We start from the raw sequence: 20,931 nt of genomic DNA, 5'->3' as shown, positions 1-20,931 counted from the left end.
AGCATTTGAGATTCACATGAAGGATTTTCTCTTCTTCATTTCCAGGCGAAATAGATACAAAACAGAACATGGACTTCTTTAAGAACAGACCGGGAATACCAGCTTTTTACACTCTTCCATTTCTTGGGGACTTTTCAGCAAGAATTTGTCTGATAAATAGCTAAGTAGAAAGTAAAAACATGAGAAATGACCCTCTATAAATATCACACTAGCAGTTATGCATAATTTTTGAGTAAAGCTCCAGTTTTTGTCTTATCTGGTGGCTAACTGAATTTTGTAGTTTCTCAGGAAGATATTGGTGAAATCTTGCATGTAAATAAAGTCAAGAATGTTACACAAAGGTGTACTGTGGTATATTTATTTGTTCATCACTGCATGAAAGCTACCTTAGTAGAAGAACTGTCAAAACCATTTGGGGCTATTCCCCACAAAAGAGGCTGTCAGGAGGTGATAAGAAACGGGTTTTAGTAAGGTTTCACTTTCTTTGAAATACTATTGAACAGAGAATAGCAGCAGGTTCAGCTCTTCTCCCTACCATTTATCTGTAAATTAGAAAATATCCTCTGGGCCACTTGAGCAGTGTTTATTTCTTCAGCTAAAGTTAATGTAATTTGGGATATGTGGGGCTTCCTACCTGCATAGGAAGGAGTTAGCACTATCCTCCAGTGAACGGCAACAGTCCCTGAGATGGAATCACTGCTGGAGACCTGCACTGCATGTCCCATCCTGCAACTCTCCCAGTTGCCTACAGGTACAGCACCAGTACCTCTAGTCTACAAGGGCAGAGTTCACACAGCGCATTGTTCTTGTAGGGCTGGCAATGACCAAGCTGTGAAATACCCAGTACATTTATGTGAGAGGAACTATGACCACTGTGAAGATTTTGCCTAGCTTGTCATATCCTGCCTACGATAGATATGGGCTTTGCTTATTTCAGATTTTAGGGGCATGACCTGCCTTCTTCTGACTTTACTGGTCCTGGTCTGGTTTTCACTTCAATGGAACCCCTTTTCATGTAGTTTGGAATTTGCAAGGATAAAATTCAGTCATGTGGCAGCTCAAGAAAAAGAATATTTTGTTAACTCAAATGAGCATGGTAAGAGAGAACATAGACATGGATGCTCTCCACAGGAAATGGATGTAATTTTTCTATTTGACTTTGGATGAGAAATGTAAAGCAGAAGAGGCATAAATAGAATCACTCTTCTGCCAATCCAGTCATAATGTTACTTACTGTTAAACCAGAACAGTGGGAAACAGCTAAGCATTGGGCTCCACTGTAACCCTAGCCATAGGGAAAGGCACAAGCAGTTTGCTTAAGGAACAATACCACAAGGGGATTTTTATGCTGATGTAAACTTGGAAAAAGAGAACATTAAATAGCAATAGAAATGGGTAATACTTGATCCAGAACTATTCTCAATTTCTCACCAATTATTAATAGTATTTATTCTCTAATATTTCTCCTTCTCACACTCAGTGTCCTACTGCTTCAGTTTACAGAAGATTTGATAACAAACAAAATTTTACAGCCTGAAATGGGGGCAAGGCACTGGATGCAGACTGAGAAAATCTAGGTTTAATTCCTAGCTTAGTGACAGACTTCCTGTGTGGCCATGGGAAAGGCATTTAATCCATCATGTGCCCTTACTTCCCTATCTGCACATTTTTCAATTCTTTTTAAATGGGGATAAGCCTTTTTTCTTTTTTTTACCTAATGGGGAACTCAAAAGCCATTTTGCTGCTTAGAGTGATTCCTTCATTCAGGTACATGCCTCTCAAGTGTCCTAACTCATAAAGCTGAAATCTAGCCTGGTCACTCTCTTGGTATGTGTTCCACAGAAGAAGATTAGGGACTGTGAAGCAGGCAGAAGTTGGAGCTCCAAAAAATTATATAATTTAGTATTTGTGAAAATGCTTCTCATACTCTGTGATGTAGCCTACAGAATTGTACAGAGGTAGTATTACTGTCCAGTCTAATAAACCTTTGTTCTACCCATAAAATACTGGATAGCAAATGCTTGGAGCCCTCAGACAGTTCTTTCTTATCCAGGATTGTTCAAGATCAATAAGTAAACTTTGTCTTCCTCAGACTGATGCAGAATCAGGAAAGACATTTTATTTTTCCTCAACTGATCTTTTCTCATGCTATCACTCTGTTCCAAGAGAGATGTAAAAATCTCAAAGACAGCTACCTCAAGGAAAGAAAAAAGCATAAGCTGTTTAATAGCCAAAGCAGTTTTTAATTATCCTCCATACTGAGGCCAGCATGGCAAAATAATCAGTGGTCAGAGAAAGGAGAGAAGAGAGGGGCTCAGCCTGTACCTCTGGTGTGAGAAATGACCTAAAACCGAAAACTCTCATCTCCAGTTCAGCTGCATAGTGCTTCTCATACACGTTCAGTTATGAGGTGCGAAAACTCACTCCAAAACAAAATTGCTAGAGTATTTTTTCTTAAATGTAAAAGATCTTCAGAGGCATCTCAGCATAAAGAAAAGTCTGGACCAGAGTATGGATTTGATATCCTGAAATTTGGGCTTCTGTCCCTAGTTTATCTTCACCTGCCCAGCCTCCCAAGATCAGCCTCACTCACTTCTGTCAGCACCAGGCTGAAATTTCACTCACTGCACTGGTATAACCCAGGATTTCTGCCTTTCCAAATCAGGCACAGGGCTTGGAATCAGCCCTCCTCTTTTTCCAGAAGTCCAAGTGATACAGTAGATTGCTCCTCTGTACTAAGATCTGGACTAATTAGAAGTCAGGAAACTAATTTTTTCCTGATTCCCCAAGTGATCTAATAATTCATTGACAATATTTATTTTATTCCCTCATGTGCAATCACCAAATCCTTAATTTATTTACTTTTACCTGCTTTATATTTTTCAATCTTATTTTTCAAGCTGAAGAGATGTGGTTTAAAACAAAGGTGAGTACTTTGAACCACACCAATCCCACTGCACCCTGGAGAAGAACACACAAGACTGTTTTGCTGTATCTGTTAGAAAAACGAATTTGCTCTCTGGTCTCCAGAATATTGTATATGGTTTAGATTGCACAGCAGAATTGATTACATTTCATTCTGCCCTACCTTACACTTACCTTGGCTAGAACTTGTAAAGCTTAATTAACCAATTATGTATATATATATAGCCTTAATTAGACTGCAAATTCTTTGGGGTATTCTGTTGATGTTTGTGCCGTGTTTAGAGTAACAGAGGTTCTTTTCCAGTAGCCCTGTGCCACAAAGTAAAATGAGAATCAAAAAACAGCCCAACAAAACAATTGGAAAAAAATGGCAGTAGAAAAAAACCCAAGCTTAATTCACTCCCTTTGCCAGTCTGATACCAACAGCAAGCACTAAAATGGACAAAGGACACACAATTATATGCAACTAGAACAAGATCTGTGCTGTGAAAACTGGTGCCAGGCATTCAGAGGGTGATCAAAACTTGGTCTCCTGTAAGGGTTAATGATCTATTCAGACTATCATTGTTGGCATTTCCTGCCATCTCAGCATTTATGGAATATTTGAAAATGTCTAGCATGCAAAGTTTCTGTAAAACTTCCTCTCTGCTCCTAGTCGCGTGCCCTAGCCAGTGTAAGTGCCTTTTACTTGGAAGAATCTTCTTAAAAGCATCTGCCCAGTTTATGTTTAAAGTGCTCTTCAAATATTCCAAAGGATAAGACATTGCATTGTGTTTTCACCAAATATGAGGGATTCTCAGGGTAGAAACAAACAAATGTGTGTCCTAATGTGCTGTAACATATCAGGAAACCTTCTTTCCCATGAACTATCAAGTTGCAGCTCCTTGTTGCTACCAAGGCAGAGAGAGTACATCAGCAGTGCCCAAACCAGGGTTCATAAAGCTCCTAAATTTTATACTAACACCCAGACAGTATGGTGGGACTCAGTGTGAGGCAAACGGAAAAATGAAAAAAAATCTGTGACTGATGAATGATGCTTTGTTCATTTAGAAGAGAGAAAAAGTCAACTTTGAATCTGAAGTTACTTGACCAACACAAAAATATAAAATTTTAATAACTGATTATTTCTGAGCACATAAGACACTCAAATCTTAGTAATCCAAATATTCTACTTGAAGGCCTTTGGACTCTTGGAAACTGTTAGTCATCAGGATTGTCACTTGCATTTGAGTGGTTCTGAGAAATCTCCTTGCCACATGAATAAATGAAGTATGCCTCATCCACAGCTTCAAATTCCTTTGCCTCAAATTCATCATGGAGTCCCAGGAAAGCTGATGTGAATTACAGGCTCACACCTTCAGGGTAAGGTGCTTCTCAAGGGTTTTAAGAAGAGAAGGTTAAAAGTTTCATTTTCTATTGTCATCTGTTTTGTCAAATGAATGTGCAGTGCCTGTCAGTAGGGCGGGATGCTGGCATGCTGCAGAAACCTTCCCAGCAAGTCTGCTGAAACTGGCTTCTCTTGATGCAAATGTGCTATTTGCTAGAGCTGCCCATGGCTATCTGATTAACTCCCATCCTATGCCTGAGCGTGAAAAACACAACCCGCAGCCCAAAATGTGAGGATCACTGTGTTCTCAGGAAGTAGTCAACTATTTGTGCTCTGTCTCACTGAGGGCAAAAAAGAGGAGTGAAAAAAACCACCATTGCAGAGAAAACATGAGTTCTCACACAGGAAGGCAGGGGACTGCATTGTGCTCAACTAGCACAATTAGAAAATATCACAATATTGATGGTGTTTGTGAGGAGTTATATCTTGGATTTACCTGAAGCTCTCCAAGATATGCATAAGGAGATTCCCTGAATACAAATTGCTTCCTGGGACAGAAGAGCAGAGGGGTCCTTCACTACCTTTATTACACTGGTACTTTTGACTGTGCTTTTGTATTTGTCAGCTCAGTTAGCTACTGAAACATCTCTAAGAAAGTTATCAAGTAAGGCATGCATAGGCTTTCAGTGGTAAACTGTATCTCAAATGAGAGATACAAGATATTATATCTGCATTTTCCATTAGATTATTTCAATATGTCACCCCATCTCTCCCTCTGCTGTGGGTATTATACGCCCCCCAAAGCTTCACTATGCAGTCATCAATTTGGTATAGGACTGCAAAAGAAATGTTTTTCTCTTCTGGAGAAAAACATTTCATGAATGTTTCCCTGTCTCTCCATTACAGACCTTACTTCTATATTACGGCAAGGAATTAAGTAAATAGAGCATCTGAATGCAAGGAGGAATAGCACTTACAAGCTGCAGGGAAGAATCCTCAGGACCCATGTACCCCTCACTGCTAAACCAGTAGGGGCAGGCAGGAGAGCCTTTTCAGGCAAAGAATGCTGACAGGAGGACTTGGGAGCATGGGTGTTTCTCTCCCTCCTTTCTCCATCTCCCACTATCTTCATGAACTCCTTGGTGGTCCTTCTTGTACTATGACCTTCACAGCTGCCTTGGCCCAGCCACTTTACACAGACTACAAAAGCCACAGTGGGTACAAGCGGACCTTCCTCAGCTGTTACCCACTTCCCAAATGGAATTTACAGTTAGGTTTCTTATAGGGATACAGACAAGCTAGCAGGAACTAACCTTTTCCTCTTTTAGGTTTGAAAAAAATATTTTTATGGCATGTGTTTATGTTGCAGAGTATATGTTTGCTTGGTCTAAAGAAGAAGGAAAAGCTCAACTTTCAAGATAAATGTTCTTTTGCATATGTGTACTGTTTTTACAGAGACATAAACATAGAGGAACTTGGTTTTGCAGGCACATAATTTTGTGTGCTGACAGACACATATTTGTATGTACATATGTGTATGTGTGTACATATAAACATGCAAAGGGGAAAATACGGAATAAATGGGTCCTGATGGCTGGAAAATACATGGTCATTTCAAATTTCAAAGGGAGTATTAAAGAGAAAAAATGAATTATAAAAGGCTTTAGAAATAAAAAACATATTTCCATTATCTTCTAAACACCAAGGCCTGTATCATGTATGGTATAAATCAGTCTCTTTCTTTGAACACAGGCAAGAGCTTATTATTAATGCTTATACTGTACAGCAAATGCACAGACTCATTAATGTGTGATTACAGAATAAACAATATCAGACTTTTCTAGTCTGTTTTGCAAGGAGAAAAAGAATTCCACTTAACACCACAATAAGCCCATGATAGGATACCAATTTTACTAGGATCTACTAGCAATGTAGTGGCAAGATTAAACAAATGTGATACTACAACAGAGGTAATGCCTCATTACCATTATTGCACCCTCATATATTTCATGTGTTGGGCTCCAAAGCCACTCAAGCCTTTTGATAGCACAATTATCATTTCTCATTTTTACTTCTACTTGCCATTATGTGGACAAATGGGCAGGAAACTCAACCCCTCCCCAGAAAAGCCTAGTTCCCATTTGACTTCTAGATAAATTGTTGTAGATCCACACCTGCAGCAAAGCTCCAGTGACCATGCTGGCCATTAAGGCTTCCCCACCTCTTCTCCACCATTCAGCCATAGGACATGCCAGTTACAAATGGAAGGAAAAAGAACAAACCCTGACTCAGAAAGGAAGGGCCATATGAATGGGGAAGGGATTTTCTCACTTCTTTGCTCATGGCTTCAGTCTGAGAAAACTGGGAGGAGTGCTTTGCTTTGGAAAGACATAGACATTTACAGCCTGAATTGTGAATGACAGCCAGCTAGAGGTCAGAGTACAAATGGATCATGCACAGTTTGACACTTCCCTCAGTGTCATGGTGTTTTCACTTTGCAAACCTGGGCACAAAACCGAAACACCCCATAATAAGGCAAACATATTTGTCATAGCGAATTCTATAGGTGCATGTGTTGTTTTCCCCTGAAAATAAATTTTCACATGGAAAGAACTGGAAGATGTATCTGAAATGCAGATGCAGCATGAGGGGTGCAGAAACAGTGTTCCTCAGTTCACAGTCCCTATTTTGGTGCTAATGAAACCATCCTGCTTCAACGCCAACCACTACCACCACTTCCGAGCATTGCAACACGTATTCACAGCAGGAAAAAACAGGTTCCATAACTTGGCCCATATAATGCTGAGGTGCACACTACTGTGAATGAGAAGGGACAGATCTCCCTCCAAAAAACCCCTAAGCCACTATGAAAAATCAGAACACAAAACTCTTAGCTTAGACAAAAACCCCCAAAACTCAAAAACCACCAAAGATTTGGGAAGTTCAAATCCATAACAGGGATGTTGGCTGATCACAGCTTCTTACAAACACAGGATGCTTCTAAATGATGAAATATGGAGAATGAATATTTCCTCTTCTATTAATTGCAACACAAGCTGAAAGTGTCGCCAACTTCGCCAACTTTAGTTCAAACCCACCTTTTCATTGCATTAAATATTTCTGTTGTTACTTAATCAGCAGGGAGGGCAAAATCACATGCAGATACTCTGTTATATGAAGGAATTAGCAATTTATTCTAAAGATCTCAGTTATTATTTATTTTTTTAAGGATGTGTCAGGGAACAAGTGAGTTTCTCATATCATTCCATGAAATAATCTAGACGTTACTGAAAACTCTGGTAAGAGCCACTTCCTCAGAAGTAACATTTCCAGGGTAAAAAAAAAGTTCATGTGAAAGTTCTCCTTACCCTTCAGTTTCTTCTCCTTTTTTTTCCCTCCTTTTTTTTTTTTTTTGTCTTTAAACTCTGATATGTGGCTGGGAAGAGTGGAAGTTAATTCATGCTGTCATATTTCTCCATTTTTGCTACATTTATTGCACTTCTCAAGCAAGATAATTTTGGACTATCTTTGAGGGAAGAGAAACAAGAGAAATGGAATGTGAAAAATAAAGAGGAAAATATGTGCCTAAACTTTACTTTTTAGATCAGGCTTGTTTTGGCTGGAATTTGAGAATAATTCTGTGCTTGCTCTGCCCATTTTTTTTCTGCAAACCTTCAATCAGGTTCTTAATTTAGTTTTTAGGTACAGATTTTGTTATGTTAGGATTGTAATCTCATTTTCATCAATGGAGTACAAGTTACTCACTCCCAAAAATCCTATTTGGTGCCTGTGATGTCACTATGGCTAATGGTGAAACAATAGATTAGATACCTTCTTGGGATCTCTTTTTATGCAGGCAACTTAGACACCTAAATGTTTCTGAGAAACATGACCCTAAACTGCAATACAAGAACTGGGCATTATTTCTAACTTCAAGATGTGTAAAAAAAATAAAGAAATAAGCACACACCGGGGTTACTTTAGAAGGAATTGTGTTCCTGCATGTGCACCTTTTTAACACAGAATCCACACAGAATCTATGGTTGAAGGAGGAGACAAGAGAGGGAGGGAGCAGCAGGATGTCTTGCATTGCAGGCTGAGGTCTGGCCTGCTTTTGGGCTGCTGTTCTGCTCACTTGTTCAGGGAGACAGCTGGATGAGGCATGACAGTTTCCAATAAGCTGTGTCTGGAAGCCAAAATCCTGGGACACTAGCTGATCCACCTTCACAAGTTAACAGCTTCCTGTGGTCCCACATCACCACCATAAATGACATGCTGAGGGTAAGCCTGCACTGGTGGCTATGTCACACCTCTCTACTGCCTGCCAGGCAAAGCTTTTTCCTTAGAGGCTGTCTGAGGCTTCAAGAAACCTCACACAGTGAACTCAAAGGAAAAGGTTTGGGAACAAACCTCTGCCCTGCAATGAGTGGTATTCACTCCTGGCTTTAGGACTACAGCTCCAAAAAGGAGCTCTTCCATGCCCTCTCTTTATCATAAAGGGTTTTTTCTACATTGGAGAAAACTGTGGAGGCATGGCCACACTGCACATCCTTCCTTGCAAATCTCAGATGTGGTGGATCAAGTCAGAGTGACGCTGTGTTTGAACATTTTACTATGGGACAGAGCCCAGGAAGTTCATCTGAGGGGAGAGCATAGCTGCAGGTCCTCTGCAGCCAGAAACCATCTCTTCCCAGGGAGCCACCAGAGCAGGAGCTGAAATTACAGAAATGTGAGGAGTGGCTGAAAAAGACCAAAAGAGCAGCTGGTTCTGAAACATCACCTCTGTAGGGGCAAGTAGTTCCTGCATTGTGCCTCAGTCCAGCAGTTAAGTTTTTGGTAAGGCTGCAGTCAAGAGCACTCAGGGTGAGAGAAAACTTGCTCAAGGTAAAAAGCAAGCCTACAACAAAGACTAAGCAAGAATTAACACAGAACAGAGGGGTGGCTGGTGTCAGGAGATGAATCCAACCTTTTGATGAAGAATTATTCCCTTAGAAATCACCTGAATTTTTGCAAACTGCAGTTACAGACGTCCTCCCCAGCTTAAAATATGCCCATCTTCCAGCCAGAGCCTGGTGTTTCTGAGTTGAGCTGCAGCCACTGCTGAGATCCTGCTAGATAAATTCAACTCCCGAGCTAGAAGGGGGCTTATCTCTAAGGCACATCTCTTCTGCTCAGATAAAGAGAACTTCCTCTCTGCAGTTTAGATCAGCAGACTCAATCTCTGTACCTAAAGCCACACAGCTAAACACACTGCATCTCTCCTATTCAAGCAATGCTCGCCACTCTCCAACAAACAAAACTTGCACAGTTCCCAGGTTTTTCCTGACTTTTGTGCTGATGTTATCTTCTGAAAACACAGCTTTACCCAGCAAGTGCTCATGAAATAAGCTGCACAAGCTACACAGCTCCACAAGCTACACAGCTCTGGAGAAATAGGAGAAAAAAAACATAGCTTCAGCACCTCCTGCAATATCATGTTGCCACACAGTGGCAACACAAATCATGCTGCTGTCATGTTTCTGAGTAAAAAAAATCCTCACAAAACTAAATAAAAATCATTGTAAAAATACAACTCTTTTTAGGATCAGTTCTGCTCTCAAGGCTTTTGATTTTGTCATCTGCTATGGTTGCATCAAGAGGGCAGATATTTACATGCCTGATCTGGCTTTGCACGGACAGGTTGGGAGAACTGAGCTCATAATGCAGCACAGCCTATGCTGGGGCTGCAACAGCTCTGTTTTCCAGGCTGGGTCACCCTTATTTCCACAAATTTCTTGCAAGTTTATTCTGAAAATGTTCACTCTCCATTACTTGCAGCAAGCATTTTTAAATTTGATAGAGGAATTCACCTTTAGTAATAGGGCATTTTTCAATTTGCCTTCATGTACATTTTTCCAAGTCATTACATAGGTCAGAGCTTGTCTCTTGGCACAACAGGAAATTCCCAATGGCCCCATATCCCAGGGTCTTCTGCACTTCACTCTGTTTCACACTATGCTCATGCAAAATATTCCTTTGAAGGCTGGAATTTAACTTATATCCTGTATAGCATATTTAAGGGCATTCATGAAATTTGTCACATGCCTTCTCCAACTAAACCATCCCCATCCTCCTGTATACAAATCCCTATTAGAATTTTGCAGGCAAAGCTAAGATAATCCTGACAAAAATATCTCCTGCATTCTCCTTAAAAAAATATACATCATACTGGCAGGCTCTCAGAACATACAATGCCAGTCCATACTGGGGACTGTTACTTAGGGGTTAGAAATAGGGGCTTCAGACCAAACAAGAGGGGAGATTCCTGACTTCCCTATTTTTAAAAGTTCCTAAAATATTTCAGCTTCAAGTTTTTCAATTCCTTCAGAAGCCTCCTCTGTTGGACTCTCAAGCCTTGTCTCATTGTGGAGGGTTAAAGATAATTTTCAAAGCTCCCCAAAACCATCTCGAAACAAATTTTCTCTCTACTCTCATGGGGGCTACATCAGGTGAGACAACAATTATCACTGATTATTTACAAAGGCTTGTCAGTTTCTACACACTTCCAGACCTTTGAGTAGTAGAGATGTCCATCTAAAACCTGAGCAAATAAAACATATTACATGGTTCTCCAGGTTATTTCAGCTCTTGGAATTTGGTTCTCTGAATGTCCAGGCATACACATGCCACACTTTATTATTCATACACAAGACATTGCCTTCATAGCCACTGAACACCCACAAGGAGGAGTGTGCAAAGATGTTTAGTTCCAGCAGTCTTTTTCTTCAGCCCCTTTTCCTGCCCCACAGAATTACCAGGGCACCAGTGCACTGGACCTGTCTGAACCACAGGACTGATTTTGCAAGCTGGGGTGGGGCACTTCCCCTTTTGTCTTTCCTCGCTTTCCCCCTCTGTCTGCAGCCTTTCCACACTTCTACTCTGTCTCCACCCATCTGTGTATGAGTTGCAGTAGATTTATGTAATGGCAATGGTTGTGGTTGCCTGTGGTGGCCCCTCAGCAATTCTTGTGCCCATGCTCTCAAATGGTTGAGCTCCTTTTAAGGAAATAAAGTATCGAAGCTTCTCAGAGAGGGGACACTTGCCTGCATCAGTAAGTAGCTCCTCATGCAGGTTACAACCTCTGAATGCCTATGGCTGAGAGGGAGGACCTCAGGGTGTGAAGGCAATGCCAGGGTCCCAGCGATGCCAGGCACCAAAGCCTGCAGGTACACAGGCTTCTGCTTCAATATGTGAGTTGAGAGAGGGACACAACATCATTACTTGGTATTACCCACTGGGAGAGAAAAATGTCCAAAAAAATCTTCCTTTTAATGTTGCTTCCCATACTTATTTATTTTAAACAAATAGACTTTATAACTTCATATGAATCTTGTCTGTTTTCTACTGATGCCTATGATCACCCTGACTGGTTACTTTGGGTATACTCTGTCAACTGTTTGACAGTTTCAACCCAATTTTGTGAGATGAATTCTCCCCACCTCTTAAAAAGAAGATTTCTATACATTATTTGTTCCAGGCCCAGACTGTAATCTGTGACTGCAGTGGTAACATTTGACTTCTATCTTAGAAGCCTATGGTCATCTGCAGCACCAGACAGCTATCTGTGCAGAAATGGTGAGCCCACAGCCTCTTTCTGAAGCCACTAACACTGTGAGAAGTTAGAAGAGGTTTATTTTATCCAGTGATGGCCACCTCTAGAATGAGCAGTTATGGATAAATGAAGGCATGGCCTACCTTTCTAGACAAATGCCACCACTGCAGCAAAGGGCTCTTTCTCCATGAAGTAGGATTTGATTTACGGATCACTGACTCATTAACCTCCCACACATGGTTTGAATTAGGATACAGTCTCAGAGCACAAACAGCCCTAAATTGCAACTGTTTACCACATACAGAATGTTCAGTACTGATCATCCACAAAAGGTGCACACAACATTTAACCTGAACCTTGCAGAAACTGGGAATTATCAAATTATATTTCCAATAGGGTACCATGCGAAATAGGGCTGTTCAAAATAGGCTGAAAAGCACTAATTCTTAATGGAATGGACTTTCAGTGGATTTCCAAGTAACTCAGACCAAGATTTCAAAAGGATATTTAGGAGAGATGATAAAAAAGAGTCTCTAGAGCCCTAAAGAGCTGTGAAAATCTCACACTTTGCTGAAAATGTTTACTGTGTTTTCTAGAGAAACTATCTGTAGAACACATGGGTAAAAAGAACAAGATTAAAATAATAAAATTTTATAGGTGTCAGATCAGCCTGAGAAGTAAATTTGGGGTGGAGAATAGGACAATGAAAGAAGAAGATCTAGTGGACAGAGCAGCAGAAATTAGGCATGCAGAAGGAAGCTGCTCAACACATAGTGGCTTTCTGGGGGTTGCAACATTAAAATTATACTAAGCTCATCAAGGAAATGAAGAGTCTTGATGGTGACCAGAAAATCTCTTCCAATATGTTTCTGCTTTGGTGTGCTACTTGGGGTTATTACTAGAAACTTTGCTTCCATAAATTATCCTTTCACAACTGTTGATCATTGGTCAGAAGAAACCCATGTTTTGGTTATCTCCTCTGCCTGGGGACACAAGTCAAAACATACATTTCATGATCCCCTGGTACCTCCTTTATGAAATTTGCACCCTCTATAGTCATTTTAAATGATAATTCAAAAACTAAAGGCAACCAATAAAATCTGGCAAGTAGAGGACTTCAACACATTCCTTCTCAGAGCAGGAGAAATATTTCAAATGTTTCTATCAGCTCTGTAGCACCACATTAAAGTCTAAGTACATGTTTGGAAGAAGCACAAAAGGAGATTTTAAAAAACACATGGAAGAGTAGAGCCTATCTTTTTTTTCTAAAAATAGCTTATTTCCTGTAATCTTTGACCTTTGAAATGCTAAATTGATGAAAAAGGTAATTAAACATTTGACTCAAGGAGTCAAATAATGAAAAATTTTTTCATTAAATGTTACTACAAATCTGAGTATGCAAGTTGTCAATTGAACATTTCTATCTCACAGACTGATTAAAACTAAAAAAAGACTTCTCACCTAATTTCAGTAGGATGAGCTAAATATTTATTCTTTTCATTTAAAAAATTTGCAATTCCCATTGTTACCTCTATAGCCCTACGTATACAAAAAAATCCTCCAGAACGTAGAGACTTCATTAAATGTCTGAGTCAAAGTCCTTGGTGTATGCTGTATGGACAGCTGATCTCTCAGGGTGTTACAGGTTAAGTGGAATGCATTGTAAACCCTATGGTGAAATAAATCCAAATGCTAGGGGATTCCCTTTTGATGAATGAAACAGATGGGACATTAGGAAAGTCATACAGAGGGAAATTCTTGGCTGGCCATATCTGCTCATGCAGGGCCTGTTGATTACCACAGGCCACAGTCTAGCTCCTACCTGCCAGATACACATAGATAACATCTAGGTCTTTACAATGCTCTCCTGTCTATCTTTCAATCTTCAAACTAATTTTTCAGATCATTCTTGTCCACCTAAGTTTGGTGATGAATAACAGTGAGGAGCAGATCTAGGGACATGGCAATGGCAGTGTTGTACTAAACACCAAGCCTGTCTACACTGCCAGGCCACCGCCTACATAGGAAGACAGCCCTCTTCACCCCTAATACACCTATAGGATCATGTAGGCCAAACACCACTCCTAAGGTATTATTTTATTCCTAAATTGAAGATCCAGAATGTGAACAGCAATCATATGGCTCCTGATATGCCTGGGGCATATATTCACATCCTCTTTGTAAAAAGGAAGAATTATTTTTTTTAGTATACTGTTTTCAGAGAGCTAGCTTAAAGTTAGTAAAAAGGAGCAATAGAAGAGGTAAAAGTGCACGCAGCTTTACAGAAAAGACAAATATTGCAAGCATTGGAATTGATACCTACAGATCATCCATAAAGCAGAGTATTGTGAGTTGTCTTTGTTTCTGTTGGCTATGGAAAATGTCTCACTACAAGATATGACTCTTATAAAAAAAGACCTATGGGTAAAGTGGCTGTAGAAAAATTGTTAATGTCAGACAGAGCATGGAAAATTTAATTTATTGCTGAGTAATGAGAATAATAGATGGAACTTATAATATTTAGAATATGTGTACATGTTGATATATGACTGAACTGTTGACAGAATCATTACATTGTCAGCAAATATGAAGTTCAACTTTGCTGCGTCTTCATGATATTTGTGTGCATATCAAAGAAAATTCAACACAATGAAAAATCGTGTTTGGGTTTGAACAAAGAATTTAAAAATTTAATTTTTGACTCAGGGCTTAAATATTTAGTAGGGTTAGTTACTGTGGTAGAAAGGCGACACAACTCATTTTGCTGAGTTGATAGACAAGCAGTTAATGAAAGATTTTGTCCAAAGATCTCTGGACTGAAAAATAAATCATTTAGTAAATGATCAGATTGTTAAAAAGCATTTTTAAATATGATTTTTTTTTCATAAAGTATGTCAATATGCATCTAGGAGCTGAAATTTTTGCTCACATTTTTGATAAGAGGGGATCAAATGATAAATAAAATGAAGATGCATAAGATGATGCACTCACTATTAGCTTGTGCTGGAGATTGGGAGTAGGTTCAATTCCTAATGCTGACACCATCCTTCTGTATTATGTTGAATTAATTATTTTGCCTTCTGTGCCTCCCTTTCCACCTAGTATCCTTTACTGGATTTCCTTAGACAATTAATATTTAAAGGCACTTGCAATCTTTTGTCCACCCTGACCCTTACTCTTACAATAGTGTTAGAATGTAAGATTAATGAACAATACTTTTAGTCATGGGTAAATACTTGTACTTTGATAGTCATCCCTTTACAGAACTATTTTTATCACATAGGGCATTTATCACAGCATTCTGGGAGTCACTGTGCTTTTTTTCGCTCTTTTCCTTTTTCTTTTTCCTATTAGTAAACAGGCATTAATCTCAAGTAATACTCAGTCTTTTTAGTGCACCACATGGGAGCTGGTGCATAGAGTAGTCATCAGCATTGCTAGTCCTTGGTGTGAGTCTGGGATCCCTAAGAATAATCAGCATTTTGCACAATCATCTCTGGACAAAAATTCTAACCCAACAGACTTTATCAATTGTGGATTTTTATCTAAAAGATAAGTGTTTCCCAAAGTTCTCCCAGGTAAAATATCAAAGATAAATGAAGATCAAATATTGGAATCTCAAATATATAAATACTATGTATGTTCTAATATGCATTTCTGAAGAAATCTGAATAGCAGATAACAAAGTAACATTCAAGATAGCATTCAAATTAATAACAAAATAATAATAAAAATACTTGAGCATTTGTGGAATTTTTATCAAATCTGACTTCATATAATTTTGACCTGGACCCACATATTTCATTCAATTTCCTACACAGGATGAAAACTCTCTTTCCTGAGGAGAATATCAAGCAACAGTCACGGTAAGAAGATCAAAAGTAGGATCTTTATAAGTTCTCTGCAGATGAAGATGCCTTTCCCAAACCAAAGGTTGCACAAAAAAACACTATGCACCTGAAGAAGATGGAAAGGCACAGGACCTGCTTGTTTACCAGCTTGTGAAAAATTAATTTCACATTATTCTTATATCATCTACTAGTATTTCTTATTAGATTGTATTTGTTATCTTACCCAAGATTCTGTCATTCTTAGAACTCTGCTGACCTCCAGTACTAGTCGAAAGGTCCTCTGGTATAGGCATCGGTTCATCTGGATCATCAGGGACATCACTAGTTGGAGGACTTTCCTTTCCTAATAGTGAGGAAAGCATCAGTTAGATTGTCATTGTCAGAGTAGCCTCATTTTCAAATAATACCATAAGAGGAACCACAAACCAAACAAAACTTACAAAACCCCTAAACACCACTAAAACATGATATTCTTAGGACCAAACCCCACTCTCCCGCAAAGAAAACTTCTTAGGAATACAGGGGAATAATATTTTTTAAAAGAATGCATATCAATGTCTGTGACAAATTTACTGAGTATGGATGCACAGTTATTAGTCTTACCATTTTGGATATTTGTGAGATATGTATGTTTTCCAGCTGCTATGCTCAGAAGATCCAATTTAGCCAACACAGACTGACAGATTAAAGAGGTTATCAAATGGACATCCTTGGTAAAAAATCTTCTTTCTTCCACAACTTCTCCTTGAGAACATATCTGGATTTGCTTCAAAGACATAGGGAATTCTAACCCACAGGTATTCTGGGGCTCCAAATGAACTATCTCAAATAAAGTTTTATCTTCAACTGAAAATTCAGCTATAATGCCAGCAAGCTTCACTAATACCCCCAGATCAAGTTCTGGCTGGTCCTTGTGCCTACAAGTAGTGAAATGCCTGTAAGTATCAGGACTTAAACATGTACAATTAGCAGACCTCAAGGATTTTATTGTCTTCTATTTGCAAATAGGAAACAAACCCCAACATTTTGAGTACACAAGATTTTGCAGAGGCAAACAGGTTGGTGTTTTAAAACACTGTAGATATTGTGGAACTGTTTTAGTGCCAAACACAATACAGTAAGAAAAAAGAACACTCTTGCTAAAATTGTGCTTCCAGAAATTGTGAGATTTCTTGATTCACCCCTCAGTAACAGCATACATCTCCTGCCAATAGTACTATCACTGTCTTGCAGAACTTTCAAAATGACTGCATACATCCCTAACAAAAGCATGCCTTGGAAACATCTACTGAAGGAATTATCTAAGTGATTAGTTTCATTGACTATTACTAAAAGACTGGCCTTTCCTTTAATAGCAAAGAACAGAACAGGCCCAGAGCAGAATTCAAATGCAGTAATGTTCACGCAAGACCCTTGTCTCGAAAATGGAGATGTTACCAAATTACATTGATGAAATCTGTTTGACATCCTGTGGCAATTGTCACACCAGTAAGGGCAGTAATTTTATGGCACACAGCCTTAGCAAATTAGTGGGTTTTTTCCTAATGAGGATTCCCTCATTAAAAGAGAAACATCAATTAAACCTTAAACACTTACCAGAAATGGAAAAACTAAACCAAAAATACCTTACTTTAGTGACAGCAGTTTAGTGGTGCCAGTTATGGACTTGATCTGAATGAGGTGAATGGTTTTCTCCCTGCCTCCTGGATGGATCAATGCATTGTATTTTCCCATCTATATTGATCGTGATGGGGAGAAACGATAGGTAGTTTTAAATCATCTTCCAAATTAGCTGTTTTGAGTTGTTGGCACAGACTTATGTTTAAATGAATTAAATGAGTATGTGACTGCATTTCTTAATGACACACCTATGAAACTGTGGAATAATTGCTGAGCAGGAGTTTTGAGAGCTGCATCAGGTGAACCATCCCAAACTGCAGCCAGAGAACTCCAGGGTATTGAATAAACAGTCCTGCACTGGCAGGAGGATTAACTAGATGATTTAATAAGGTCCCTCTCATACCCAGCTTCTGTGGCGTATTCTTAAATGGGCAAAATCACACCCACTGGATTTCAGTGCAAGAGCAAAGGCAGATTGCATAAATGGAGAAGAGGGAGCATGAATTTTACAGCAAAGGAAAATAAAAGCAGGAAGTAAGTGAATTAATTTTTTTTTTGCCATTAACAATTTAGCTCCTTATTCAATTATTTCTTCAGATTTCTGGGATGTAGGAAACTTACAGAACTGACAGCAACTTTCCATTGCAAGTCCTAACCTGCCAAGTTGAGGCATCTCTTACAGATAAAATGCATAAGTGAGGAGAGATAGCTGAAATATTTCAGTTTGTTCAACATATTTTGCCCCAAACAAAACAGAAACCAAAAAACCCCAGAGGTTTAATTGGAGGGCAAGCAACAGCCTGGCAGCTCTCTTTACATTACACATAAGTTAACAAAATTTGTTAAAAAGTAACAGTAATCCAAAGCTACCTGCATCTTCCAAGGATGAAACAGCACTCCCAGTTACAACAACGGATGTTGATGCTTTGACTGAGTCTGGACTGAGAAGAACGATTATCCTAAAAAGCTGAAAACTATTTTTGACTACAAACCGATATGAACTCGTAATACCAAAACTATGGGAAAACAGATAACAAAATAATATCTTTATAACTGTGTTATTAGGCATCCTACAATATGTAGTCTAGGCAGGATTTGAAGTCAGAGCAGTCTTTTTGGAATAGAAACCTGTTAGCAGAAGAATACATTTGCAGTGGTGAGCTCTTTGGTTCACTAAATGGGTGTCAGTCTTCCACTTGTTAAATTAATAGCAGTTTGCCCAGGTAGTATGAATCAGACTCGCCTCTTAGACTTGGTGGGGCAGAAGCTGGAGATCAGGTCTGTTTCCCTCTTTGCAGGAGACTGCAGTTAAGAAAACTTATAAACTTGTCTTTAATGACCCATTTAATATAATTTGATTTCTTCTTGTTACACATGATTGAGAAATCCCTACATGCAAAAAGACAGGACAAAAATAGTGGATTTTAAATAGATCCATTTATTGAGCTCTGTCTCTTGGATTCTAGAGCATCGTATCTGTATTTCATGCCTTAACTACATCTGAATCATTACACCATGGTAAGTTCATTACTGCATGGCAATCTTACACATACACGATCTCAACAACATTCTTTTTCCACTGAATTTAGAAATGGAAGGGGAGTGGGGAAAGGTGGGAATGCTTTCCATTTTAATTTCAAACAGACATGCCCAGAACAACAACTGGTCAAAGAAAAAGGAGCGAAACCCCACCCCAATACCTAGTGGCCAGTGCTGGGGAAAATTATTCGAAAGTCACATAACACAGCAAAGTAGCTTAAGAAGTGAAGTATAAAAAAATAATCTAATCTTGGGGTGGAGGGGGTGGTTTTGGGGTTTTTTAATTAATTATTATAAAAAGCCATCTTAGCTGTGGAATTGAAGTTCTGTTTCTGGTACTGCCACTGATTTGTGTTGCTCTTGGTTAACTCAAAAATAGAAAGAATTACAACTTGAGGCTGTATCAAATATTCCTTTGTTTCAATCTGCATCTCTGTAAGATGGTCTTAGATTTTCTACACTGCCATTTCTGTATAAAAATAGTCAAAGAGCCTAACCTATCAGTGATGCTTGGTAAGACCCTCAACTTCTCTCTATTTGAGTTTCCTCATCTCTACCCTAGAAATATACCTGAAGCCATAAGGAAAGAGAGGGAGGGGAAAAAACTGCAATAAAGTTCAATAAGGTTTTAGTATCCTTTATTTCTGTCAAAGTCCTTAGCCTGTACATGCTCCTTTAACATATGTGCATCCAGATCTGAGAGTGATTCAGTTCATGCTAGAATGGTGCTGCTGGTGCTATGATTGTTGAAAAGAAAGCCAGGGCAGGATGTATTGTAGAAATCTCATTCCCTATCCTTTCACAAACTAATGTTGGGTATGTGTGTGTGTATTTAATATTGAGGTTTCTTCTTCCTGCTTTTGCAGAGTGCAGCACAGCCTGATTTGTTCTAGGAGATCTCTTAATGTTAGATGTGGAAACATTTGTACCATTTTTTCACCTTCCTTAACTGTTAGACCCTAGAACTGAAAAAAAAAAAAAGAGAAAAAAAAAAAGAAAAAAGGCAGGAAAAATACTGCTTGTTAAGTGAGATATTATCTGTGTTTTCTGACTCTCTTGTATGGGTGCCGGATACCATTTGGTTAAATGTATGTCAGCTCTCTCCTCATTTCAGAACTGCAACTGCTTGTCTCATGAAATATCACTTTCAGGAGAAAAATAAAAAGTGTGAACTCTGTGCTAGTCACACAGTATTTCAGTTCCTCTAGGAGTCAGCCATGCCTGGATTCCCTGAGGTGGGAATGCCTGTGTACACACAGGGTTTGGCCCACTCACGTTAGTTTTATACTCTCCTGGCCTGGCTGGTCGCTGCCACACCTGAGTCAGCTGCAGCTGCATAACGCACATGGCTGCAAAACACCACGTTTGAGCTGGGGCAACTGTTTCTAGAGACCTTCTTTATTTCTGGGTTGAAAAGCAAAACAAAAAGTCCTGAAGAAATCCACCAAACCAAATTTATTTTTTAACTTATATTTTTTAAAAACCTAACCAAGTGTGCTAGTGAAACCCCCTAATTCCGTAGGTCCACAGAGCCAGATATACCTGATGAGCAATACTCATAAAACAGGAGAAATAAATAAGTGTTTTACAGTCGTCAGGACAATCTTACACTCCTGAAACTGCAATTGTTTAAGTGGTTCCCAACACATGGCAGAGCTCCCTCATCATGCTAGGAAGCGTCCCAGAAGCACGTAGAAATCAAGGAGAATATACAAGGGGAAAATTCCTTTCTGTATTCACCAACCTATGAGAAAGAGGTAGATAACATCCCTGTACCTTCAGATCCTCTACTTTTGAGGTCTAGTAAGAGCTTATGAAGAGGCAGTATCTGTGGAACCTAATCTGACAAACTCTCATTTCCAGAAGGTGAGTTCCCAAATATCTCTTACCATAAATGAAAGTAAATTAGGAAGTTCTTTCTTTGGCCATAAATCCAGCTAACAACCCAACACAAGTCACAGCCTTTGCTCACAGAAAGTACCAGATGCTCAGTGACAGAAATGGCAGGAGAGCTCAAAGCAGACTTTAATCAGTTTGTGTAGGTCTCCCTCTTATCAAAGGTAACTTTCTTTTTCAAG

The 20,931-nt window shown here is 39.1% G+C and overlaps 1 protein-coding gene across 3 annotated transcripts in view; it reads right to left on the bottom strand.

Moving 5' to 3' along the window:
- The window catches only part of IKZF1 (IKAROS family zinc finger 1), a 68,996-nt gene that overhangs the window by 33,374 nt on the left and 14,691 nt on the right, over window positions 1-20,931 (bottom strand). For all 3 annotated transcript variants that reach the window (XM_054629668.2, XM_054629661.2, XM_054629654.2), the window contains exon 3: window positions 15,918-16,037. In XM_054629668.2, coding sequence (XP_054485643.1) covers window positions 15,918-16,037 — 120 coding nt within the window. The remainder of the gene's footprint in view (window positions 1-15,917; window positions 16,038-20,931) is intronic.

The sequence above is a fragment of the Agelaius phoeniceus genome, chromosome 1, assembly GCF_051311805.1.
Source record: "Agelaius phoeniceus isolate bAgePho1 chromosome 1, bAgePho1.hap1, whole genome shotgun sequence".
NCBI classification, from domain to species: Eukaryota; Metazoa; Chordata; class Aves; order Passeriformes; family Icteridae; genus Agelaius; species Agelaius phoeniceus.
The sequence above is the reverse complement of the archived record's forward strand: the minus strand, read 5'-3'. Positions and strand labels throughout refer to the sequence as shown.